Below are 26359 nucleotides of genomic sequence, written 5' to 3' on the forward strand. Positions count from 1 at the left end.
TCAGGCCCCACAAAACCTGGATCCACCCCCGATTGTATCAGAAAATCGGAAGCCTCGACACTCACCAATCGGGTAATGGCTGACTAAACGACGCTGTGGAGCTCTGCTTGGCTGTTAAAAAGCAAGCTCCACACGCAGCAGAGAATTGTGTTTAAGAGCACGAACTCAGGGGCCAGACACTCTGGACTCAAAACCCAACACTGCTACATACTCGCTGTGCAACCTTGAGCTGGTTACTCAACCTCTCTGGGCCTCAGCTTCTCCATCTGCAAAACGGAGGGTAACGAGAGTATTTATCTTGCGGGATTGTCTCAAAGTTCAAGCGAGTCCATATACAGAGTGCTTAGAACAGTGCCTGGCACAGAGGGGCACCGTTGCGTGTTGGCTACAATACGAGAGCATGTGCAATTTCTCTTGCAAGTTGTTCGGAAACACAGATGGCTAAAAAGGAGAAATTCTGCAGTCTGTGCTAAACACTGCTCCCAAATGCTCTCACCTTTTGACCCTGATGGCCTCTCAGGAACGAGTCCTAAGGAAGTGGCCGGAAGTCTGGGGACAAGCACACAGCAGAGGCAGGCCGCCAGAGAGCTGGGGAGGGGGGAGGAAGCGCTGTCCGGGTCGCGGGGAGGGAGGCGTCTGCGGCCGGACCGCGGGCTCGGCCCCGGGGATCGCCGGGCCATGTGGATGTGCTGCTCTGGGTAAAGCCACTGGGTCTCCCGGTCCACAACACGCTCAGCCCGCGCCCCCCGCCCAGAGCCACTCGGGGGGACTCCAGGGCACTCCTTTTCCTTACTATTTTCTCCAGCTTTTCCAAGTTTTCTATAACGGAGAAAACTTTTTAAAAACAGGAACCCAAGAAATGGACAACATTCCTGCAAGAAGATGTATGCAAAGATAGCGCCTATTGTGTTACTGGAAGAGAAGAGAAGAGAACCGATGCAAAGGCCGAGCCGGGAACAGGGCTTAGCAAGGAGCTGAACAGCGCGCCGAACAATGCGCCCTTTCACGGCTCCTGGAAAACCTAATTTTGGAAGAATTCACAATGACCTGGAGAAATACTCCAAACTAGCCTTCAATGCTAGAGAAGCATTCAATGGAGAGGACAGAGAACGACACACAGCGGAACCTGGATGAGTTACAAGAGGGGTGCGGACACGCGGGCAGAGGCCTGGGGAGACACCTGAGCCCAGGGGGGGGCGGGGAGCGGTGGGCGGGCGTCCCCTCCCTCGGCTGCAGTCTTCTCATTTCTCCCCGTCCCTCACTGGGGACACGGCTGGGCCGGGCGGCCTCCCCCACCGTCCCGGCAGCAGAGGCCGGAGGTGGCAGCCATGTCGCCCAGACGCCCTGGAGCTGGACTCGGACGTAGCACAGGCTTCGGCGAGTGGGGTCCCTCCAGAGCTGGGACCCCGGGTCACGGCCAGGCTGGGTGCTGCTGAGCCCCGTGGTTCAGAGGCAGCAGGGCCCTGGCTCGTGGCTCTGTGCTGTCGTCCTGGGTCCTTCCCAAGGGCCCGGCCCAGAGCCGCTGCCCCAGCCTCCCGCCGTCTCGTGAGCACCCGATTCCGTGTTAAATCCCTTCCTGTTTGAAGCACCTGCAGTGGCTTCTGTTTAGGCTCCAATCCCACCTGAGGCCGCCACGCGTTGCTTTGACACTCAGGAAAAAATATATATATACACAAAAAGGGCTTCCCCAGGGTCCCGCGTCAAGACGGAACCTCGGAGCAAAGGGCAGTTGAGCTGGGCTCACTGGCCAGAGCAAAGCACTGCAAGCGCAGAGTGCAGAGTCTCCCCGCGGTCTCGAGCTGTCGAAGGTTGTCACACGCACCCTCGTCTGCGCCATGGCCAGTCACACTGACTGATTTTCAAATGCGAAACCAACGTGGCCGCCCCGGAAGAAGCGACGCCTGGCCGTGAGCTGCTCTGCTGTTTGCACATCGCTGAGCGGGAGGCGCCGGACCTTTACGAGGGATCTCTGTGTCCGCGCTCACGGAGGACGTCGGTCCACAGCCTCCTTTCCGGAGTCGTCTTTGGTTTTGGCGTTAGAGCCATGCTGCCCTCGTGAACTCGGCCAGAGGCGGCCTCCCCACCGTGAGGGAGCTGTGTCGAGCACAGTGCCTCATTCTTCCGTGTCTGCTCCAGGTCACCAGGGAGCCACCCCCACCTGTTCTCTGTGTCTGTAACTATGAATTCAATGTCCTGGGGCCAGCTCGGTGGTGTACTAGTTAAGTTCCCATATTCTGCTTCAAAAGCCTGGGGTTCGCAGGTTCGGATCCTGGGCGTGGACCTACACACTGCTCATCAGCCATGCTGTGGTCGCATCCCACATACAAAATAGAAGAAGATGGGCACAGATGTTAGCTCAGGGCCAGTCTTCCTCACAAAAAAAATAATAAAAAGTAAATAAAAAATACAATGTCCTTAACAGATACGCACAGCGGTCCAGTGTATCTATTTCTTCTCGGGTGAGCTTTGGTAGTTTGTCTTTCAAGACATTTCCCATTTCAGCCGAGTTGTGTGGTTTACGGCATCCGGTCGTTCAGTGTCCCCCGTCCCTTCCGTGTCTGTAGGGCAGGCGTGGCCAGCCAGGGAGGACGCAGGGATGGCTGAGAATGGCCCCTGGACCCTGAGCAGGAGCGGCCTGGAGACCACGCTGTGAGCGGGCCTGTGGTGCAGCCATGGGCCCAGGTGAACAGGGACACACACAGTCCCCCTGCCCAGTCTGGAAGGGACCCTGTGGCCGGGCCAACACCGAGGCTGCCGAGTTCGAGGGAAAGCAGAGGCCACGAGCACACTCGGGAGGCAGCAGCGGCAGGGAGCCCAGGCCCTGCACCCGGACCCTGGAGGCCCTGCTCGCCCTCGACTCCCACACGGGGCCAGGCCACCTCGATGGCAGACTGCAGCAGGAGGGGCGAGAGGCAGACCACGCGGAGGACCGCCACGGGTAGCTGCCGCTGTCTGGAAGGGCAGGCTTGAGGGTCCGCGTCAGCAATAAGGCTTTATTCACATGTTCCCCCCACTTCCTGCGGGGCTGAGCCCAGGCCGGGGGTTCGGGCGCGAGTCCTCGTCCCGGCCCGGCTGGCTCACATATGCTGCCTCCGGTGCCGCAGCACCTCCGTGGGCGTGAACAGAAAGTCCTGCTGGCAGGCCTCACAGTGGTAGGGCCTCTGCAGGGCAGACGCCTTCTGGGGGGGCTCGGGGGCGGCCTCCTCGGCCCCTAACAGAGAGAAGAAGGGGGACAGTGAGGGGGGCGCTCCACTGTGTGCTCTCCCGCCCACCCCACAGCCCAGGCACCGGGGGGCTCAGGCTCTCTCGCAGCCTTTGGGGAATCCGGCTCTGCCTCCTCCAGGAAGCCTTCCTTGATTAACACGCAGGGCCAAGTCTTTACTCTGTGTCCCATGGGGTAAGAGAGACAGAGAGGAAGAAACAAGGAGAGACACACAGGCTGCTGAGACAGACGGAGCGAGCCCTGGGGTGGGGACCATGTGGTCCTGCTGTCGTCTCCCCCACGAGCCCTGTGTGGCGTGTGGTGCGGCAGACACCATGTCAGTGTCTGCTCACTGTGGCGTCCCCTGGGGGACAAGATGGTGGATGTGGCCAAGGCAGAGACAGAGAGACCAAAGACACAGAAAGACAGACAGACAGAAATGAGACAGAGCTGGCGCTCCAGGCCCTCCTTGTCCCGGGCTCTGGGTCTGTGACAAAGTCCACACGGGGCACCAAGCGGGGTCAGAGGGCCGAGACCATCAGCCCCAGGGCGTCCGGCGAACGCCCAGATGCCCAGCAACCACCGTGGGTTGGCCGGACGGCGGGGCAGACACAGGGCCCCAGCCCCCGCCGCGTCCTCACCCGGGGCGCCGTCCTGCGGGGCCTGGGGGCAGCTGTTCTCGTGGGCCACGTGCTCCAAGGGCGTCAGGGGGGCGTGCAGGCCGCAATGGGGGCAGGTCCAGAAGGTGCGGAGGCAGTCGCTGTACAGGTCCGTGTCACTCTGCGGCAGGTGGGTTGTGTCAGGACCTGGCGCCCTGCCCCACCCCCGCCGACAGCCTGGGGCCCTTCCCAGAACCCCTCGGGGCTGGCAGGCCCCATTCGGAAACTGTGTCCCAGGACTAAGCAGGAATGAGGTTGGTGGGGCTGAGGGGGTCCCTAAAATCCCTCTTGAGGGGCAGGAGGGTGAGGGGCCCAGGTGGGGTCTGTGCTCACCGTGAGGCAGTTGTAGGTGAGGAAGTCACTGACCGCGTAGCCCCCTTTGGTGGGGTGGGGGGACAGGGTAGAGCTGCCAAAGAGACCAGGGAGACTGGGGGCAGCCGTGATGGTCTGAGGTCCCACATAGAGGTTCTGGATTTCCAGCCCCATGAGCCGCCGGAGGCTGTAGGGAACCTGAGGAAAGAGAGACAGGATATAGGGGAACCAGACTCAGGGAGACATTATCAGAGCACCTGGATCCAGCTGTGCCTGAAACCCACCCCTGGACTTTTCTGTAATGGGGCCCAATTGCTTAAACCAATCACAACATGGTTTTAGACACCTGTGACCAGAGGCTTGTCTAAAACACATCCTGACACCCTATCTCCCATCTTAACTGCCTTCCCCAGGTCCTTTCTCTGCTCCCTGTCACTTGCGGGACCACATCCAGACCCTAAGTCTAGCCACCTTGCCCCTCCTTCCCCTGGCATGTCAGCCTGTTCCTCTTTCCCTAGTTCACTGGATCCCTCCACTCCTCCAGGAAGTCATCCTCGATTGCACCTTTCTCCCCTGCCCCATCCACACATGGCAGAATCAGGGTCAGTTCTTGACTCCCCACATAAGAGGTTGGGTTGGTCTCACATCTGCTCTGTCCAATTCTTCCCACCTGTCCTCCACAAATACGGACCTTATGGCTCCCCACTCACATCCTGCAGCCCCTTAACCGCTCTTGAGGGGGACCCTGCACTGCGCAGGCAGCACGTGCCTAACAAGCCTCTGCTGAACGAGGGCTCGGGGCTGACAGCGGGGCCGCAGGACATAGGCCAAGCTCAGTCCTGGCTCCGGCCTTGACCAGCGCGTGACCCTGGGTTTGGCATCAACCCTCTGGTTTGGAAACCCCCAACGTGCGCACATCCAAGGAGCCTGCCCCCCGCGACTTCAGCCAGTCCGAGGGCACCTGGGACACTGCGAACCGCAGCAGCTCCCTGCTCAGGGCCGCCTCCTCCCTGCGGTGGACCGCCGCCTCCTCCTCGTCCTCATCTTCCTCCTCCTCCTCCGGCCGCCGCCGGGCCTGCCGGGCCAGCTGCCGGGCCAGGACCTGCTCCCAGCGGGCGCGGAGCCGCAGGGAGGCCGCCAGGAGCCCGACGGCACTCTCGCTGTCGGCCAGCTGGAGCTCCAGCCAGCCGTCGGCCACCAGGCGGGAGCAGTCACCGTTGGTGTCCAGGGAACGGCTGAACAGCAGGAGGGACTGCAAGAGAGGGGCGGGGGACAGGCGTGGGCGTGAGGGGACAGTGCCAACTCAGGAGGCCGAGGCCTGGCTGGGCTCCCACTCGCCCCCCCCCCCGTCACGGATCCACCTACCACCCAACTGTCCATCTGTCCCACCACCTAACAGTCACCCCACGCCAACTCTGTGCCACACATTGTTCCAGGTCCTGGAGACACACAGTGAACAAGACCGACTAGGTCCCCGCCCCCAGGAGCTGCCATCCTACTTGGACAGACAGACAACAGAGATCACAGAGGAGAAGGCAGAGTGTGTTCCCAGTCCGGGTGGGAGGTGGACGGCGGGGGGGCCCTGTCCTCACAGGGCTGGGGCTGCACACTCGAGGCCTTTGGCGCGCCCACCACCTGGACACGTCACTGTCTACAGTTTATCCTCAAAACGCAGAAGCGAGCACTGGACGCCAGTTACTGCGCCGCGGGCTGAAGGGTGACAGCGCCGACGGCAGCCCCCGCCTTTAAACGCACCGGGAAAGTAAAAAGATGCCACCGATGAAGAGGGACTGATGTGCGACAGAGGAACAGACAGGAGTCACAGCAGAAAGACTGGACGTCATCTGCAGGTCTGGGGAGGGCAGGACGAGTGTCTACTGATCATGTCTTTCAGCTTTTCTGTCTGAAGTGGTCCTAACAGGACGATGGGGACAACCTGACGGGATGGGGCGGGCAGTGGAAGGGGCAGGGCTGGCCGCAGCGACGGTCTGGGGCTGGGTGACGGCTCATGAGGGTTCACATGCCATCCTGTCTCTTTGGTGTGCTGCACACCGGCCACCAGGCCACCGGCGTGGAGGGTTGGAGACGGAGCCACAGGCGGCACCCCAGCGGGCGAACCCGCTTCATTCCCGCCGTCCGGCCGGGGGCCCAGCTCTGGCCCCACCCGCCCTCCCTGCGCAGGAGCTCTGCAGCCTCTCACCCGACGGCCTCCCCAGCAGGCGGCACGGCCATCAGGCCTCTGCGGTGGGAGGCCGGCACTGACTCAACGTCTGAACGGAAACAGACACGAGCAAACGAGGGTGCACGTTCAGTGCGGGGGGAGATCTGTGTCGACAAAACCTCCCGAGGCTCAGGGGGCCCTCTGTGTGCCCTGGGGTGGCAGCGAGGGGCCTGGGGGCTGGGGACACCTGTCTGACGGGCAGGGGAGGCATGAGGTGTGGCCTATGGCCCTGGAGCTCTGGCTGTGCCACCTGTCACTGTGTGACTTACGCAAGTGACATGCCTCTGCCCCCCAGAGCCTCGTCTTCTCCTTAAAGAGAATCTGAGGGCTGAGGAAGGACCCCCGAGGCAGGCCCAGAACCACAGGGCGGCAGCAGTGAGCTCGCAAGGCATGCGGGCTATCGCTGGCTGAAGACACACAGGACAAGTACATGTGCGATCTGAGTGTGTTCTCAGCCTTCATTTGGCCCAGCCCTCATCCTCTCCCCGCTCCCTGCTGGGCTCCGTGTAGCCCCCATGTCAGACCCGCTCCAGTCTCCCTGCCTCTCCTCCTGTCCCTGACTCTGCTCCAGCTGTTCCCTGTGCACACCAGGCATGCATGTGCCTCAGGGCCTTTGCACTTGCTGTTCCCTCTGCCTCAGATGCTCTTCTCCCAGAGATCCCTCTGACTCGTCCCTCCCTTCCTTCAGGTCTTTCCTGCATTGCACCTCCCCAAGGAGGCACATGCTGACCGCCTTGTTTCATACTGGAACCTGCCCCCTCCCCTCCCCGTCCCCTGACCCCTTCCCCTAGTCTTTCTGTTTGCCCCGAGTGCTCACTCTGCTGTAACACAGCACTCAGCCCTGTGCCCTCTTATTGCTACTGCCTGCGCTCCCTGCTGGACGCGAGCCCCAGGTGAGCAGGGGGCAGCTGTGGCCTTGTTTGCTGCTGTGCTGCCAGCGCCCTCAGCAGCCCCCGCACACTGCGGCAGGCGGCAAGGGATGGTTGAGTGAATACGCGAATGAGAAGACAGCCGCCAACAAGAGGCTGCGGCTGAGGCTCTCGGACGTGCGAGAAGGCCCAGGCCCTGGCCGTGCGGCGCCGGGAGGCGGACGCACCTGCAGGGCGGGGACGCGCACGCAGTTCACCAGGTACGGCTTGGTGGTCTCCAGCAAGGACACGAAGGCGAGGAGCTGGTGCCTGCTGCTCATCTTGTCCTTGTCGTCTGCAAGGGTCACGAGGACGGCTCAGCCCCCATCTCCCACCCACACCCCACCCTGGTCCGTCCCCCAGGGCTGCCTGTGCCACCTGGCCATTTACACGCCCACCGAAAGAACATGCCCATGTGTGTCAGGACAGCACGCCTGTGACCCATATTGAAATACTCTGCCCCGATGAACGTGACTGGGGAGATGGGGCGACATGAAGAAACACCGTGAGTTCTGTCAGCAGCGATAACGGGGTTGGGGGAACAGAAAACACAGTTGGGGCAAGGGCCCCACGGGTCCTCACGCTCTCCAAAATTAGCAAACACAGAGAAAAGGCACGTGACAGGAAGAGGGTACAGTGACTAGGAATCCAGATCAGGCAGAAGAGGTTCAAACTCCGTCTCAGACGTTGACAACTACAAACCTCTTCTTTGGGGTCGTTTACCGTTCCCCAGAGTGCGTCACTCTCTCTACAAACCAGGCCCAGGGCGAGCGTGTCCCAAGCTCCGACAGAGCGGCGGGAAGCCCCCGCCCCAGCGCAGGCCGCCCTTCGAGGGCCCGGCCAGGGCCTGGCCGGCGGAGGCGGGGGCTTCCGTGGCTGTGACACCCCAGGGGCTGCGGCCCCCCCATACCCCCTAGCCTAGGAGCCGCCGAGCTCAGGGGGCAGGGTCCTGATGGGCACTGCTCCTCCGCCAGAAGCTCGGGCCTTGGGACGCCTGTGGGGCCCGGTGGCCAGCCCCGCCAGGGGAGGGTGAGGCTCTGCATGGCGCCCAGGGAGGTCTGGCTCCTGGGATCTCCCCTCCCTCAGACCCCACGTCAGCAGCCGCAGCAAAGGGGGAGTGTGGGGAGGACAAGTGGGTGACTCCAGCTGGCACAGGCCCCGAGGTCACATCCCCAGTGGGGGGGCCCTCCCCCGCCTGGGCTCACGCACCTCGGCTCCCTTCGCCACCCCTTGCCTCTGGCTCCCTAGTGTGCAGCACCTCGGGGCTGCTGGCGAAGACGCAGGTGGGGTGCAGCACGGCGCCCTGCTTGGCCTGCGTGTGGAAAATCTGCAGAGACCAGAGGCGGGTGCGCGTCACAGAGGCCCTCGGACCGCTCTTCCCGCTGCCCGCAACGCTTCTCCTCCACTCTCTGGGCCAGGGTCCCCCGGTATATCCGAACTCAGAAGTCCCCTCCTCCAGGAAGCCCTCCATGCCCCCCTCCCAGGCTGGTCAGCAGTCCCCTCTGTGTGTCGCAGCACCAATCACTCTGGGTCATCTGTTTGGGGACAGTCTGTCCTCCCCACTGGACCGGAGCCCCACGAGGCCAGGGCCAGGGCTGTTTCAGTCACCGCCTTGTCCCAGCACAGGCCAGGAGCTGGGCAGGTGCGCACAGCTGGGGCCCGGCCGCAGGAGGGGGCCCACCTGGTCGGAGTCCTTGCGGCCGCTGTTGAATGGGTCGGGCGCGGCGAGCTGCGGGTAGAGGCCGCGGGCCAGCACAAGCTTCAGCAAGGCCAGCTGCTCTCGGCTCAGCGCCTGCGCCGCACTGGCGGCCACCCGCAGCTGCTCCAGGTTGTGCCGCAGCTTGAACTTCACATCCTGGGGGACACGGCAAGGCGGTTCCCGGGGGCTCCCCACCCAAGGGGCCGGTACCGGGAGACATGGACCCAAGGGCTTCTGGAGACGCAGGGGCCCGGGCCTGCCCATGGCAATGTCTCCTGAGGCGACGGCAGGGCCGCGTCCGCTCGGACCCAAGAGCAGGGCCGCGTCCCCTCAGACCCCAGGGCAGGGCCGCGTCCCCTCGGACCCCAGGGCAGGCCGTGTCCCCTCGGACCCCAGGGCAGGGCCGCGTTCCCCCCTCTGGTGACCTCCCCCACCTGTCCCAGGCCCCCGACAGCGGCACGGCACCCCACCTGGATGTCCACGCTACCACCGGCCCCCTGGGAGGCTGGGCGGGCCGGGTCCTCGTCGCTGGAGCCGCCGTCCTGGTCCCCGAGCCGCAGCACCTTGCGCCTGCGTGCCCCGCCCTCCTCGTGCTGGCGCTTCAGCTGGAACAGGGCCTGGCGCTCCCGGCGCTGCCGCAGCCGGCTGTAACTGTCCCCCGGCTCCAGGGCCTGCGCCCCAGCCAGCAGCCCGTGGTCCTCCAGCAGTTCCTGGGGGCGGGCGGGGCCCAAGTGAGGGACATATGGCAGGCCAAGCGGCCTCTGACCAGACACGGGCTCAAGTCTGGGGCCTGCCGCCTGCCGGCAAGTGAGCTCGCCCTCTGAGCTACCATTTTCCTCAAGTGGAACACAGGGACCATGCCATGGCCCCCTGCCAGGGCTGCAACGGACATGTAACAACCCCTCTTCGCCCACCGCGGGCACAAACGCCCGCTCCATGAGAGGTATCATTGCTGCCAGCCAAGCGACACCTGGGCTGGCAACAGGAGGGAGGAGAGGCGGCCGGGGACCCCAGCCTGGGCCTCCCTGCAGGCTCCTGTCGCGGCTGCGTCACTGCTCTGACCTCCCCTCCTGGCTGCGCCGGCCCCGTGGGTTCTCAGCACCAGAGCCTCAGGGGGTGGCCCTCTGGCTGGAGGTGGCAGCATCTGGGATGTTGGGGAGAAATGCCAAGTCCTGGGCCCATCCCAGATGACCGAACCAGCCTCTCGGGGGGTGGGGCTGGGAACCCCGACCTCACAGGCCCTGCAGGTGATCTGACACACAAGACCCCTGCGCTCCCCCCGGCCCACACCTCTGTAAACAGCCTCGGACGGATGACCCAGCAGACAACTCAGTATGCTGTGTGTGTGTGTGACACAGAGAGAAGGCCTCACCTTCCGCTAGTCTCTCAGTGTCTGGGGCCCAACAAAGGCTGAACTACAGGACTTCAGTGGTCCCCAATGTGGGGACCGCCACTCTGGCCTTGACTTACCCATCTGCAACCAAAGAGCACAGGTCACAGAGACTTCTTATATTCTCCCCCCACGGGATCTCACAACCACCGAGAGGCGTGGAGCCGCATATTTTTTCGCAAAGGGAAAGACGGCAGCAGAATGTTCACGACACGAGTCATGCAGAACCACGTGATGGTCACGCCACTAGAAACAGCTAACGCTGGGCAGGGGCCGCCTGCGTCAGGCCCGTTCTGAACGTGCTACGGTACTGGCTCACTGAACCCTCCCGGGAACACTGATGGCAGCCGCTGCTTTCACCTTCCCGTCTCCAGAGGAAGAACCAGGCCCAGAGAGGCACAGTCACTGGCCCAGGGGCGCACTGCTGCCATCTGCTGCTCCAGACCTAGTGGCCCCTAGAATCGCCCTGCGCTGCCCCCCAGCACGCAGCCCCCATGGCCAGCTCAACACCCAACTCCAGAGGGTTCTTCACGAGGCAGTGGCATGTGACTATTGAGCCTGTCCCCCTCCAGGAAGCCCTCCTGGATTTCTACCCCTTCCCCTGCCTGGGCCGCCCCACGCCCGGTCATCCGAGGGTGGGGCAATGGGTGTTGGGGGACTCGGACCCTCTGTCAGAGGGGGAGACAGGCTGTGCTCCAGAAGGTACTCATACCACACTCTCACGCCGCCTCCCCGCCCCGGCCTCCCGGCTTGTCCCTGGGCCTGTCCGCTGGGCCTCACCTTGAACTGGCGCCGCAGGTTGGCCATCTCGTACAGCCGGTGCTCCTCGATGCCCCGGCGGCGGCACCACTTGCGAGAGTTACTGCTCCGCTCGCACTTCACCTGGGCAGAGGCGCAGACACCAGGCTGTCAGGGCCCGGCCAGCGCGGGGAGCGGAGGGACCGGCCCACGGCCCCCACCACCCCAGCGTGGGCCCAAAGCCCAGCCCCTGGGAGGGAGCAGGCAGGGAGAGGCCTCTTGGCCCTCACTCTGGCTCACCTGCTTTCCTCCTCCTCCCACAGGAAGCCCTCCCGGACCACGCTAGATCAGACAGCCCTCTGGGCTCCCCCAGCCCCGTGGACTCCCCGTGACAGCCCACTGTCGAGGGACAGGTCTGTCTCCCTGCACTGGACTGGGAGCCCCAGGAGAGCAGGGGCTCGGGAATGTGTGCTCCTGATATACAGATGCCACGCTCAGAGTCAGCATCTCCAGATGACACCGGCTTCAATCGGTGCTGCAGAAACCCTGGGCCCCCCGAGCTGGGGCCTCTGCACGCACCGACCCCATGAACATGGAGACGGCGTCCTCCCCAGACGGGCCCGGTCTGTCTGCGGAGGGCTTGGGGTCCTCCCTGGGGTGGGGTGAGGGCGCAAGGAGGAGCCACAGCCTCACGGAGGCCCCCGACCCCGGCAGAACGAGAGTCAGCCAGGGCGGCCCCCAGCCTCACCTGCACCCAGGCATTAAAGATGTTGAAGAGCGTGAAGGGGTCGCCCTGGTCGCTCTCCAGGGGCCGCCGGGCTGCCGCACACTCTGGGTTGCCCTGGGCGCTGCGGGTGAAGGGCGACTGGACGCTGAGGGCAGCGGCGATGGTGAGCACAGGCTCCGCCAGGCGGAACGTGGAGCCCAGGATCAGCATCTTCCCTGGGGAGGCAGGGCCCGAGCTGAGCCTCCCGGACAGCGGCCCCCAGCCCTCGGGGCCCTCGGGGTCTCCTGACGGCCCTCCCACCCGCTCCTGCCCCACCCTCCCTCCATCTCATCCGCAAAGGGCCTGGGGAGTCACACAGACAGAATCACACTCACACTCACGTTGACCTCGGGCAAGGCCTCAGTTTCCCCATCTCTAAGTTGGAGACATCCACGATTCCCGACCCCTCGGGCACAGGGTGGCACTAGGTGCTGGCTGCCGCTGTCAGCCATGTCACCACCCGCCCTGCTCGGCCCTTGACAGCCCACTCCGCCAGCACCCGCTCCGGGCTGCATCTTTCTCTCCGGGGCTCGTTTTGACCTGCTGTGGTCTGCGTCCTCTCCCGCCTGGAGAACGTGCCCTCCCCGTGCACTGTCACCCATCTGCCTGGCACAAAGCAGGCGCTGCCACCTGGCCCATCCCAGGAGGAACCTTTTCCTGCCATCCTTGTCTGACCAGGGTGGAGGCGGGGGAAGAAGAGGGAGGGACGGCGAGGAGGGGAGAGAAGGACGGAGGCGCAGGGAGAAGGGAGGCTGGGGAGGGCAGGGAGAAGGGAGGAAGGGGGGAATCCTACGCCCAGGCAGGGAGAAGCCACCGCCACCTGCGAGCGGGAACCTGGCTGACCCCTGGTCCACGCCTCCTGGGAGCTCAGGCCCTGCCCCTGCCCCCAGGTCCGTGGCCTGTGTGGCACGTCTGACTCATCTTCACTGGTCACCTTGACCACCTTTCTGGAAAGTTCCTGTTATACATCTAGCCTCTAAGACAAAGGTGGGCTATAAAACAAGACTGTCCCAGGACCCCCTAGCTCTGTCACCTGGGGCAAGTCCCTCCAGCTCTCTGTGCCTGTCTCCCCGTCTGTGAAAGGGGGTGACAAGGCGTCCACCTGCCCTGAGGATGACCTGTGTCTCACCCTGTGAAGCGCTTGGAGCTCCTCCTGCACAGAGTGCGACCAGTGACTGAGCCATCTGGGCCTAGCACTGCGTCCTGTGCCTTCTGCCCCTTAGGGCCTGGGGACCGCTGGCATCAGCCTGGTTTGGCGAGGGTCCCCCAGCTCTGCCGGCTACCTGACCCTGGGCGAGCGAGTGACAGCCTTTCCAAGCCTCATCTTCCTCCCCTGGACAGCGAGAGTCACCCCCTCCGAGCCCTCGGGGAGAGGACGTGCCTAACACACTTGGCCCCACCCTGGCCCAGGCCAGGCCATGTGCCTCACCGGCTCCGGACCCCGGGGCCTGCGTCCCCACCCCGGCCAAGTCTCAGCATCCTGTCTGTGCAACCGGGACCCGAGGCCGCCCCACCAGGGGCAGATGAAGGATCCATGGTCCACAAAGCCTTTCACTGACTCACGGCAATGCTCACAGAACGCTGGCTTTCTCCTCAGACCTGACTCTCCTTGCTCTAGCCCTGACTCCTCGTAAAATAAACAAAAGTAACCATGTTCACAGCCACGGGAGGCCTCGGAGTCAGAGGTGGCCGGCCTCCCGCCCACACTGAAGCGCCTGTGTGCTGCAGTGACGCAGGGACTCTGATGACACGAACACAAGCGGAGGGTCCTGCTGAGTGTCACACTTGGGAAGAGGCGCCACGGGTGGAGAGCCCGCTGGGTGTGCACCGGGATGGTTGGCAGAATTGCGAAGTCTTGGGTCAGGACAACAAGGCAAAAAGAACCGGCCTTGGCTGCGAGCTCCCTGGGAGGGGCAGGGCTGACTCAGGAACGAGCAAGAGGACGACGCAGGTGGTTGCGACATCCTTACAACCGCAAGAGAAGGGCCACAGGGCGGAGCTGGGCCGGGCTGGGCCGAGGAGAGAGGCGTCTGCTTTGTTTACTGCTGTCTCCCCGGCACCTGGAACAGCAGCTGGCACAGGGGACTTGTGAATGATGGGACCGGCCTGCCTATGACACACTCAGAGTGCAAGGGGCTCCTGCACTCCCAGTGCCCTGTGTGACCACACCATAAGGTCCTTACCAATCACGACGTCCACAGGGAGCTGGGCCAGCAGCGACCCGATGGGGGTGAGGGCCTCCGAGCTGTCCAGGGCCCCCTGGTCGCGGAGGTAGAGGATGGCCGTTTCCAGGCTGGCTGGCGGCGGGGGTTCAATGAAGGGGAAGGTTCGGGGGTCCCCGACGCTCATGCTCTTCATCTGGAATGAGAACCCCACTCCCCCGGGAAAGGGGAACACATGAGCCACTGCGGACACTGGGCAGGCTCAGGGATCACAAACTGGTGATGCTTTCAAAACTCCTGACACACAAATATCTAATCCTCATGTCGTACACCTGACACTAACATCCTGTTGCATGTCAATTACATCTCCACAAAACAAAAGGCGAAAAGCTCTGCCCATCGCACAAGGCAGGAGAGGAGGGGCTGGCTGCCTGTCTAGCCAGCATCGCTCCCCCAGACCCTGGCCGTGGAATGAGCACACCACCTAAGCTGGGCCACTCTCGGTTCCTCAGCCCCAGGTCCCAGCACCGGGGTGAGGAGGGAGCACGCGAGCCGAGCTGGCCAAGCAGAGTCCTTCCCTGGGAGGCTGAAACGGGAGCGAGAGAGAGAAGTCCCAGCACGCACTCTGGGTGTGAGGGGCCAGGGTGGAGACCGCAGCCGCTGTGCTGCTCTTCCACGGCCCAGAAATCAGCCCACCCACATGGAGAAAGCCCTGAACTGCTCCTCAGCGGGACCGGCCTCACGATGGACACACAGACCCATAAAATCCCCATTTCTGCTTACAACAGTGTGAGCTGGGCTTCTCCCACCAGCAACCAAAAGCATGCCGATGAACTCAGAGGCCCCGAGGGGCCGGGCCGCGGGCAGAATGAAACGAGCGTGCACCCTCACCCAGCCTGGCACACGTGAGCAAACAGCACCTCTTCGAGGAGGAGACGGAAGAAAGGCTGGCATGGCAGCGCCTGTGACCACGAAAGCGCAAGCAGCTCAGAGAGCCGGGGGCTCAGCCAGCCTCCCAGTGACGTCACCTGCCCGCCCGGCCCTGAGCCGGACGGCACCAGCCGTCCCACCTCCCTCCCTGCTCACGGAGCCTGGATGTCGTCTTGGAGACCACCCAGTACGCACACCAAGACCTTAACTTGGAAGCGCTGGGCTGGGGGTAGGGCAAGGATTTCTTGAACTCTCAGGTGATTCCAATGAATGGCTGAGCTGGGACGCACTGCTCAGATCCAGGGAGGCAACGCCAGCCCCCGGACGAGGACAGGTCACAGCCCAGACAGGTGTCACCCAGTTCTGCCTACAAGACCAGATGCGAGATCGGCCAGGGGGCTTCTGGGAGAGGTTCCCATGGGCTTAAAAACGTGACCCGAAAAGAGGGGGAGCTCGTTGCTTCTGCCTCTGGAGGTAAAGGAGAAAGTGATGCCACACTGCCAGAGCCAGGAGGCACGCACAGGGCAGGCTCTAGAGCCTGACAGTCTCAGATGGAAGCCCCGCTGTGCCGCTTGCCACTGTGTGACCTGGGTGAAGTTACTTTACCTCTCTGTGCATGCATTTCCTCACCCCTAAAATGCACGATGAGATTACTCACCGCAGAGAGGTTCTGTGAGGATCAAAACAGTCACGTACACAAACCCTGAGCACACGACCTCGCCCACAGTAAGCACTAGGTAAGCGTCCATCACCATTATGATGAGAGCTGCCAACAGACCGAGGTTGGACAGACAGAAGCCCGGGTCCTTTAAGGCATCACTGGTTCATGTAATAACCAAGCCCGGGACGGGCCTATCTCGGGACTTCTTGTTGTGGGAAAGCCAGTGTGCTCTCTGCTCAGGAAGAAGAGAGAGAGCAAAGCAGAGAACTGCGGTGGCACCTGTCACGGCTCCCCCGGGCGCGGGCAGGTGACGTGGTCAGGCGCTCCAGGCAGGGGGCACAACTGGCATTTTTAAAAAATGAAATCAAAGGAACAGAGACCATCAGCGCACACGGGCCACAGGAGGGGCTGCTCGGTGCCATGCCCGCGGGACAGCCGGCCTGAGAACCCAGGTGTGCTGTGGGGCCGCTAGGTGAGTGGGTCTGTTTGTCACAGCCACCTAATCTACGCAAAACTAACTACCGAGATCCAAGTGGTGACACTGAACGTATCGAGAATCCCGGAGTTACTTCCTGACAGCTCTCTGTGACAGCTGAAAGCATTCTGATGGAGGCTCAAGGCTCTCCCTGCGACCCCGTGGATGTGGGGCACAATCGTCCCGGTGACCGGGCTCCGATGCCAGGAAGGGACGAGCCCCTTGGCGGCCTGGCCAGCCCTGCCCTTCCCGCCGACGCCCGGGACAGGCCGTCTAAGGGCGCCCGGGCCCCGCGCCAGCCCTCAGGGTGCTACTGCACCCCCAGCCCCGCCTCACCTGCAGCACCAGCGCATCGAGGGCGACCCTGCGGATCTCTGGGACCGGGTAGGGGGCGAAGGCGTCGTAGTCCGACTCGGCGTAGAGGCGGAAGCAGACCCCGGGGCCCGTGCGGCCCGCCCGGCCCTTGCGCTGCTCGGCGCTGGCCTGGCTGATCCAGAACTCCTGCAACCGCTGCAGCTTGGCCTGGGGGTCGCAGCTCATCTCCTTCACTTTCCCTGGGTGGGGGGAGAGGCATGAGAATCGGGACACAGGAGCCACAGGGCCCCCACGCTGCCCTGCACCCGTTCACTCCTTCACCGACCCCTCACCTATGCCCCCTTCCAGTGACACGGACCGGGCTCAGACTCCAGGCCAGGCCCAGCCCAGCCCTTCCGCCTCCTTGCCCGGACGTCGCCTCAGTTCTCTGCAGCCTGCGCTCACTCTGGGGGGCAGTCACCCATGGACGCTAGGAAGCCCCTTCCAGGAGCCAGTCCATGCCAGGCTCTCGGGACACGGTCACAAGCGAGGCAGACCCCCCAGTCTCCCAGGCAGAGCAGACATGACTTCACCAACCTGAGACCAACCCTTTCTCACACGGGACACTCCCTGCAAATGGGACGTGCCTTCAAATCGACGGCACGTCCAGGGTGAACGGACAGCATTTCATGATGTTCTTAATGGTACAGAACGTAACGGAATGTCTGTCATCAGCGGCCTCCCCCCGTCAGTCCACTAAGGGGGCCGACGCTGACCGAGGGCTCACTCTGCGCCTGCACTGTCCTACCACCCAGCTATTCTGACCTCATGTAACCCTCACACCCTGAGGGAGGCGCTGGGAGGACTGCCGTCTCACAGATGAGCAAACTGACACGAGAGGTCAGTGACATGACCCCAGTCACACAGGCAGTGGAGAACCTGGCAGGCGGGCTCCAGCACCTCCAACCACTATGACGCTGACTTTCCAGAGACAGTCTAAGTGGAAAGACAGAAGATCAACAGATAGAAAACATAACGCCCACACCATGAAGGAAATGAAGCCTCATAAGGAAACAACGGTAAAGGAGGAGGGGGAGATCACACTGATAAAGCAGACAGGGTGGGCCTCCAATGGGGAGACATTCCCACAGGCCCAGAAATGAGAGGGGAGACAGTGAGCCGCGTGGATATCTGGAGAACGACAGCCCTCCGCAGAGACAGCGGTAAGTGCAAAGGCCCTGAGGCAGGAGCAAGCCTGGAGCGTCTGAGGATGAAGATGTGCCACTGCTCCACAGCCCTAACCTACTCCCTCCCTCGGTCTGAAGTTCCCTTGCTACATCTGCACAGCTCCAAACCAAATCCACACTTCTCCCCAGGTCCCTGGGGTGGCTGGGGGGCAGCCCTCACCAGAATCTACTACGAAGCGGATCCCATCAATGGTGACCGAGGTCTCGGCGATGTTGGTGGAGAGGATGCATTTCCGGACTCCAGGGGGCGCTACATCGAAAACCTGGGGGAGAGTGAGTCGGCGGCATCAGGGCCTAACTCACTGACCCACGTGGCCAGTGGCCTCCTGGATGCCCCACGGGCACCTTGCACCCCCAGGTCTAAAACAGCCTAGGGCCCCCCATGGGACCCTCCCTCCTCGAGTCCCCCTCTTGGAGATGGCTCATCACCCACCACATCACTTGGGCCAGAAACCTGGGCCGCACTGGGTCCTCCCCGCTGCCTCTCCGGCCACAGCTGAACATCTTGAACGTTCCCTCGTCCCCAGACCCACACAGCCCCTGCTCCGGCCCAGGCTCCTCCTTTCCCACCCAGGCCCTGCCCAGCTTCTGCCCTGGTCTCTGGCCTCTAGACTCATGCCCTCCAGTCCATCCTTCAAACGCCGCAGAGGGAGCTGCTAAAGCACAGACTGGCCCTGCCCCCGCCTCCCCAGAATCTCCCATGGCTCCCCAGGGCACTCGGGACCAAGCCCAGGCACCACACTGGGTCTTCAAGGCCCTTGTGGTCCAAGCCTGCCCACCTCTCCAGTCTCATCTCCCCCAACTTCCCCTTCACCATCCGGACCCCAGTCGACTCCGCATGTCATTTTCCAGCTGCCCTGTCTTTCTCTTACCACAGGCCCTTTGCACAAGCCCTTCTCTCAGACCCAAGAGGCAGTCAAGCACAGTGGTTACCAGTGGGCGTCAGCAACTACAGGGCAGCCTGTGGGCCCAATCCAGCTGCCACTTGTTTGTGTGAATAAGGTCTTAACGGAACACGACTTCCGCTGGCCAGTCTATGGCTGCTTTAGGCTGTAATGGCAGACCTGAGAGTGACAGAGACCACGCAGCCCACAAAACCTGAAAATGTGTACTCCGCGGCCCTTGACAGAAAAGGCTGTCAGCCTCTGGTTAACAGTACGGGCTCTGGTGCCAAATCACCGAGTTCTGCACCCGGCTCTGCCACTCACGTGGCACAAGTGCCCACGCCTCCCTTTCTGCAACTGCTGAACAGGTGGGGGTGATGACAGGACCTGGCAGGTGGGCCTCGGGGAGGACACAGAGCTCGGAACACTGGGAGCACGCAGTGGTGCCCTGGGCACGCTGGCTGGGACCCTCTTCTCCCTGCCCACTTCCCTCGGCCAGCACTTTCCCAGATCTCAGTTTTGAAGTCCCCTCCTTCAGGAAGCCTTCCCTGAACCCACTCTCAGAGCATCCTGAGCCTTCCTCTTCCTGTTTGTGAAACTGTTGATGACTTGTCTGTCTCCAACAGACCAGCAGCCATCTGAGGGGAAGGACCACAGCTTGGCTCCCACTATGTCCCAAAGAACCCCACAGTGGGCAAGGGGAGGCACGCAGGAGGCGCTCCGAGGTTGTTTCTTCAATCAACAAACTAGTGAACATCACACGAAGGGATTTTCCCCAAGGTGACTCTGGAAGTCAGCCTACAAGATGGCCCCAGGGAGTTTCACCTCCCGGGATTCACACCCTCATCCAGGACCGGCCCCCTGACCAGGGCAGACCGGGTCCACTCACGGGACACTGCAGAAATGATGGCACCTGATTTCCAAGGCTGGGTCACAAAAGACATCGTGGCTTCTGCTTGGTCTCCTGGGGAGAGCCAGCCACCACGCCGTGAGGACACTAAGTGGCCCCCCAGAGAGGCCCCCAGCCCACAGGCAGCCATGCAGGTGCGCGTGTGAGAGGAGGCAGCTCCAGCCCCCATTGAGCCTTCGGATGATTGCGGCCCCGGCTGACGCCTGAGCGCAGCCTCAGCACAGGCCCTGGGCCAGGAGCTCCCGGACCCCTGACCCCCAGGAATTAGGTGGGAGATATTTACTGCTCTAAGCTGCTGGGTCTGGGTAATCTGTCACACAGCAGTAAGTCACTAACACGGTGGCCCAAAGCCGCCTCTCCCAGCACCCTCCATTCCAGCCAGATGGGCTCACCTTTCCCCACATCCAACTCAGGTCCCCACCTCCACGCCTTTGCTCACGCTGGTCCCCCACCTGGACTGCCTTCTTCACAAGATCCTCCTTGTCCTCCAAAGCTCAGCTCTAACGCCCCCACCTCACCAGGAGGCGCACCCTCCCCACCCCCCAAGAGAGGTGAGCAGCCCCCAGTGCAGCTGCAGCACGGCTTTCTGGAATTACGCGCCCCAACCCCGCCTCCTCCCCTGGCGACACTGCAGACCCCACCTGCCCGACTCGGCCTGGTCGCGCGTGCTACCTTGTCCTGGTCGGCCACAGAGAGGGCGCTGTGCAGCGGCAGCACCACCCAGCGCTGAGTGTGGCTGGCGTAGGGCTGGGCGGCCTCGAGCACAGCGCTGATCTCCGCCATGCCGCTGAGGAAGACCAGGAGGTCGCCCCGCTCCTCGGGGGGGTACTTGCTGTCAATGGCCTCCAGCACCCTCAGGAAAGGCCGCGGGTCCAGCTTCTCTGACTTGGACGTCGTCGGCTCCGCCTCCTGCGGCTGGTACACGACCTGTGCGGAGACGGCCCCGGGTAGCAGGGCACCCTGTCGCTCCGGCTCGGAGCCACGGGGTGGGGAGACCCAGACTGACAGAGAGGACACGGGCAGGTCAGGCGGCAGGGGACACACTCAAATGGGATATTCTGAAGAAGACGCAAGAAAAGGACAAAGGGCTGAGGTAACAAGAAGCTTCTGGGGGCTGGTAGTGTTGGCTGTCTTTAATCTGGGTGCTGGCTGCACGTGGGTATTTAGTTTGTGAGAATCCACTGAGCTACACTTGTGATGCACGTTCTTCTGTGTTTGGAGGAAAACTTCAACAGCGAAACCACTTTAACGGGGGGAGCCAGGACCAAAACCCTAGAATCACGTCTCAGAAAGCGTCCGCACCCTTTTTACAGCTGCTTAGAAGACAGAGGGATGGGCACTGAGCACAGAAACCACGGGGGACAGTGCATTTCCTGGCGCTAGGAACCTGGGGGCTGGTCCCAATTCTTAGTCCGAAAGCACACGAGGAAGGAGTGGATATGAAACCGTGGAGGAGAGAGCCACATGGAGAGCGCCAGCTGGAAGGCAGCTGCGACGTCCCCCTGGAGGCCCGCAGGGAGGGGGCAGATTCTCCTTTTCCTACTGACCAACCGGAAGCCAGAGGGCAGGGGGTCCATCCACGCCACCCACACGGGCCAGCCTCCCCGGGAGGACAGCAAGACAGGAAGGGGAACGAGATCTGCAAGGGCAGCGACCTGCACAGGCTCTGCCTGTGAGCAGGAGTCAAGTCCTGGCCGTGCCACGCCTGAGTCGCCCTGTCAACAGGCGACTTCACGTCGTGAGCTGCAGCTCTAGCCTCAGGGGCAGAAATTCCTGCCAGAGAACTACTGAGGCTGCTGTGAGGGCCTCACATGATCTGAGGCGCGTTAACTATGGAGCACGTGGGACACACTCAACGTTAGTGTGATCGTCATGGAGCCGGCCCTGGGGGTCTAGCGGTTAAGAGTCAGTGCTCTCACCGCCACGGCCCGGGTTCATTTCCCAGTCAGGGAACCACACCACCTGTCTGTCTGTCGGTTGTCACACTGTGGGGGCTGCCTTTGCTGTGATGCTGAAAGCTATGCCGATGGGATTTCACATACCAGCAGGGTCCCCCATGGAGGACAGGTTTCAGTGGAGCTTCCAGACTAAGACGGACCAGGAAGAAGCAGCTGGCCACCCACTTCCGAAAAAACGGGCCATGAAAACCCTATGAATAGAATGGAGCCTTGTCTGATGGAGGCCGGAAGGGGAGAGGACGGCACAGAAAGACCAGGCAGGCTCCGCTCCGCTGTCCACGGGGTGCTCGGAGTCCGAATCCACTCAACAGCACTAACAACCAATGATCATCATCACCATTACTGATAAAACCAACACGCAAGCCATAGCATACAAATGAGAAAAAGGGGGAAGTTCAGGCAGAGGTTGCTGAGGAAACTGAAGGGATGGGATGCTGAAAACGATCTCCGCCTAGTTCAAACAGAGCAAACTGAAGGAGGACCAAAAGGCACATTATTGTCCACAAATACCAAACGCCCTGTCTCTCTCCTAAGACGGCTCTCTTAGCTTCAGCGTCTTCAGCCACGGCTGCACCTCAGCGGGGGCAGGTGGACTGGAAGGCGGTGGGGCAGGCCCACCCCCAGGACTGCCCACCAGGATGAGGTGGGGTGTGTCGAGTGGCGTGGGGACACACGGTGGTCCCCAGAGAGTCTGCGCTTTTCTTCCCGGCACAGCATCACCCAGAGATTTTCCAGCCTCCTTTGTAGCCAAGATGGGCTCGGAGACGAGAATAAAGCAACGGGAAGGTCACGTGCAACTGAAAGACGCTTAAACTGCTTTTCCTGGACTGTGGCTCCTGCCCCTTCCTGCAAGCAGTGACCACACAGACAGGACAACACCCTAGGACGGCGGTTCTGCCCCCCTTGGGGACCTCTGGCAACAGCTGGAGATATTCTGGGTTGTCACAACTGTGGGCGGAGAATGCTGCTGGCATCTCGTGCAGAGGCCAGGCATGCTGCTCAACATTCTGAAAAGCACGGGCAGCCTCCACTACCAAGAACGCTCCAGCCCCCAGTGTCACCGGTGCTGAGAGTGAGAAACACTGCCCTACGAGATGGCAGAGCAACGAGCAAGGAGGAGCCTGGGTCCCTGAAGGACCACATGGAACGGAGCTGCCCACCAGCCTGGACCAGCCGGACTGTGGGATAAGAGAAATCAACATCTGTCTTATTTGAGCCTTTAGATTTTGGGTCTCCTCTAACGAGCCCTTAGCACTCCACCCGGCACATTGTAAATGCTCAGAAAACAGCAGCTTTAAAGGAGAAAGAGAGACAGAGAGCGCACGAGAACGTCCTTAAATGAAGAGACGGGACACAGAGCAGCAGGGAAGAGAAGGGACAAGTCCAGCTGGCCAGGGATGGGGCAGGAGGCGTGGGGACGTGGGGAGGGAGGAGCACTGACCGTGATGGGGAAGAGCCTTCCGGGCACCTGCACCACCGGCGCGTCACCGAAGTAGCTGGAGAAGAGCGAGATGTTGATGGTGGCCGACATGAGGACGACCTTGAGGTCAGGCCGCTGGGGCAGCAGGCGCCGCAGGACGCCCAGGAGGAAGTCGTTGTGGAGGTGCCGCTCGTGGACCTCGTCCACGATGAGGACCTGGTACTGCGGCAGGCGCGGCTCCCGCTGCAGCTGCCTCAGGAGCAGCCCCACCGTCAGGAACACGATCTTGGTGGCCGGCGAACGCGTGCTCTCAAAGCGGATCTGGTAGCCGACCTGGGGGGTGGCGGGTGGGGGGTCAGGAGAGGACCCTGGACCGGGCACCAGCCCCCCACATCGCCCAGACGGGGAATCGGAGCACACGCAGCCCCTGCCATCAGCCCCTGGAGTCCCACGGCCTCGGGCTGGAACCCCACCTCTGCCACTGGCGCCCGTGACTGCGGGCAAGCAATTCCATCCCTCAGGGGACACACTTCCTTCTCCTCGGTGCTGAGCACCATGGGTGCTAATGCACAGAAAGTGTGTGGCGCAGAGTCTGGCACGTGATAGTAATGAATTAAAACAGTAATAACCTTTCTTTGAGTCCTCACTGTGTGCCAGGAACTACTTCAAAGCTTTACACATAGCAACTCATTCCATCCTCACGACCCCCACACAAGGGAAGAACCATTGCTATCCTCCCTCACAGACAGGGAAACTGAGGCCACGCCTCCAAGGTAACACAGCTAAAGAGAGGGATTCAAAGGAAATGTATTTTAACCCCTACCTCACGTCACACAGACACACACACAAATCATCATCAGACGAGTTATTGTTCCAAAGGTAAAAGTCTTTAGAAAAAGATAGAAAACTCCTTCATGACCTTAAAGTAGGCAAAGATTTCTTAAACGGGACCCAGAACGCCAGCCATAAAAAGGAAGTGACAGACCGGATTATATTTAAATGAAAAGACACAGTCACCAAAAGACAGGATTCAGAAAATGAAAGACAACTCACAGAGCAGCAGAGAAGATGTGCAATAAGTAAATCCTGCAGAGGACTCATATCCGGATTCTAGAAAGGCCTATAGATCACGAACAAAAAGACAGACAACGACACACAAACGGGAAACAGATGGAAGAGACGCTTCACAAAGGAGGACCTCCAAACAGCCAATAAAGACACAAAAAAGTGGTCATCAGGTAAATGCCAATTAAAACGTGCCACCACTATACACCCACAGGAAAAGCCAAAACAGCGAAGATTAACGACACCACACACAATGTTAGAAGCCAATACAACCTCAGTAAAATAAAAAAAATTAAAAAAACATAGATTGATGATAACCAGTGTTGGTGACAATGTGGCACACACGGCTGGTAGGAGTGTCCACTGGTACGACCACTGTGCAAAACGTTTGGCGGTATTTACTAAAGCTAAAACACACACACAGATCTGACGACCCAGCAATGCCACTCCTGGACATACACCCAACAGAAACACGCACCCGAGACCAAAAGGTACGTTCTAGAACATTTACAGCAACACCTTCACAAGAGACCCTAAAACGGGAAATCCCCCGAAGCCCCATCCACAGCAGAGGGGACAAATGCACGTGGTGCCCTCACACCGGGACACACCCAGCAGTGAGATGGAACAGTGGACACCCCTACGTTAGACTTCAGACAAATCTCGTAAAACTAACATCGAGCCACAGAGGCCAGACACAAGAGACGACGTGCTTTTTGATTCCACTTATAGAAAGCAAAAAAAAAAAGAGGCAAAAGTAACCTGTGATAGCTTAAGTGTCACAATCTAGCACTACGCACAGTGACAACCCTTGGGAACCTCAAGGTCGTAACTGGAAGGGGACACAAGAGGGTCTCCGGGTTGCTGGTTTGATTTTTTTGATCTTGGTGCTGGTTACATAAATGTATTCCACTTGTGCAAACCCACACATGACATGTGCATGCTGCTGTGACTACAGTCAGACCTTCAGGAACAATTTTTAAGCGGTAGAGCCTGGATTAGAAGCCCAGAAATCCTTAGAAAGAAAGGTCCTCATTCTTTTTTTGCTGCTAAAAAAAAATTTAGGACAATTCCAATTTCTGGCTGTGTGAGCGCTATCCTGGGGAATGTCAGTGGCTTTGTCATTCGGACCATATTCAGGCCACTCTGCAGATAAACTTCTAGAAGAATCATCGCTGGGTCAAGGGATCAGTGCTTTTGTAAATTTTATTGATCCTACCATATGGGCAAGCAACTTATTCCTCGAGGTCACCGGAAAAACTGGACCCGTTAGGGCCCCCTCACCTGGGAGCCGTACTGACTGAGGCTCTCAAAGCCCACGCGCTTGGCCAGTGAGATGCAGGCGATCCTCCGGGGCTGGGTGCAGGCCACGTGACTGAAGCCGGCGGCCAGCAGGTACTGCGGCACCTGAGTGGACTTGCCACAGCCCGTGTCGCCCGCCACCACCACCACCTGGTGCCGCTCCAGCGTCTGCAGGATGCGGCTTGCGTACTGGGCGATGGGAAGCGCCGCGCGCTCCCGCTGCAGTTTGGCCAGCCGTCCGAACGCCTGCTTCTGGCCGAAGTCCAGATAGTGCAAGAGGGCTCGGCGGAACTCGGACACTCTGTCCCGGGGCAGGCGGCCGCCCGGCCCCCAAGAGCCCCGAGGGTCGGGGCCGAGGACGGAGAGGTTGATGCGGTAACGCGGGTCGTAAGCGCGAGGCAGGTCGGCCAGCGCCGGGATGCTGCGCTCCGGGGGCCCAGCATCCTTCTCCTCCTTCCGGGCCGTCTTGAGATGCTGGAATTTCTGCAAGCGTTCAAAGAAGGTCCAGAACTTCTGGCACTCCTCGGAACCCTGGCGGATATAATCCTCGTCACGGAAGAAGGCATCTTCGAAGAGACGACGTGTCTCTGGACAGTTCCAGTCCCATTTCTCCGGGGCCTCCTTCTCCCTGGGCGCCTGGGGTCGGTCTCGGTGATCCCTGCCCTCCCTTGTCCTGGGAGGAGGCATGATCTGGCTGGTCACGATGCTGTCGCAAAACCGGCCTCGGGGCTGATCACCTGGACCGAATCTTCTCCTCTATTCCCCACCTCCCGCAGGGAGAGGTCAGAGCGTGCAGTAAGGAACCACTTCCTCCTCACAGAGCCAGTGTGCCTCCTCACCAATGCCACAGGACACCTGCAGGCAATGACAGAGTAAACGGCCCGGGGCCTGGGTCACACTGGTGACACACAGGGCACCTCACAACTCCTGCAGCGATCTTGGGATGGACACGCGTTCATCCTGGGTTTGCAGGCCCTGCGTGTATGTGGGAGAGAACAGAAGACACTCTTCATGTTTACTGAAAGCATGCTGTTTGGCAAACACCGGACTAGGAGGAGGGCGAGTAATGAGGGAGACCACCTCGAGCCCCCACAGGTGGTCACGGTCACATGTGAGACAGACATGTTACCCGACTCTGACAATCCAGGGAATGGGG

The 26359-nt window shown here is 61.2% G+C and overlaps 1 protein-coding gene across 3 annotated transcripts in view; it reads right to left on the reverse strand.

Moving 5' to 3' along the window:
* Positions 1-683: 683 nt before the first annotated feature.
* The window catches only part of DHX34 (DExH-box helicase 34), a 28514-nt gene continuing 2838 nt past the window's right edge, over positions 684-26359 (reverse strand). The window contains exons 2-18 of one of the 3 annotated variants that reach the window (XR_006891548.1): positions 25186-26178; positions 22858-23169; positions 20131-20385; positions 17825-17927; positions 16460-16677; positions 14079-14253; positions 11878-12071; positions 11172-11273; positions 9472-9711; positions 8984-9157; positions 8512-8629; positions 7491-7597; positions 5135-5425; positions 4195-4371; positions 3844-3982; positions 2431-3211; positions 684-2304 (exon numbers count right to left, since the gene is read on the reverse strand). Coding sequence is in view for 2 of the 3 variants with exons in the window: in XM_046681984.1 (XP_046537940.1) it covers positions 3078-3211; positions 3844-3982; positions 4195-4371; positions 5135-5425; positions 7491-7597; positions 8512-8629; positions 8984-9157; positions 9472-9711; positions 11172-11273; positions 11878-12071; positions 14079-14253; positions 16460-16677; positions 17825-17927; positions 20131-20385; positions 22858-23169; positions 25186-25890 (3444 nt within the window). In the remaining variant the exon portion in view is untranslated. Of the gene's footprint in view, positions 3212-3843; positions 3983-4194; positions 4372-5134; positions 5426-7490; positions 7598-8511; positions 8630-8983; positions 9158-9471; positions 9712-11171; positions 11274-11877; positions 12072-14078; positions 14254-16459; positions 16678-17824; positions 17928-20130; positions 20386-22857; positions 23170-25185; positions 26179-26359 lie in introns of all 3 variants that reach the window. The other 2 variants (XM_046681984.1, XM_046681983.1) reach the window with 2 other exon arrangements.

This window comes from Equus quagga, chromosome 13, assembly GCF_021613505.1.
Source record: "Equus quagga isolate Etosha38 chromosome 13, UCLA_HA_Equagga_1.0, whole genome shotgun sequence".
In the NCBI taxonomy this organism is placed as follows: Eukaryota; Metazoa; Chordata; class Mammalia; order Perissodactyla; family Equidae; genus Equus; species Equus quagga.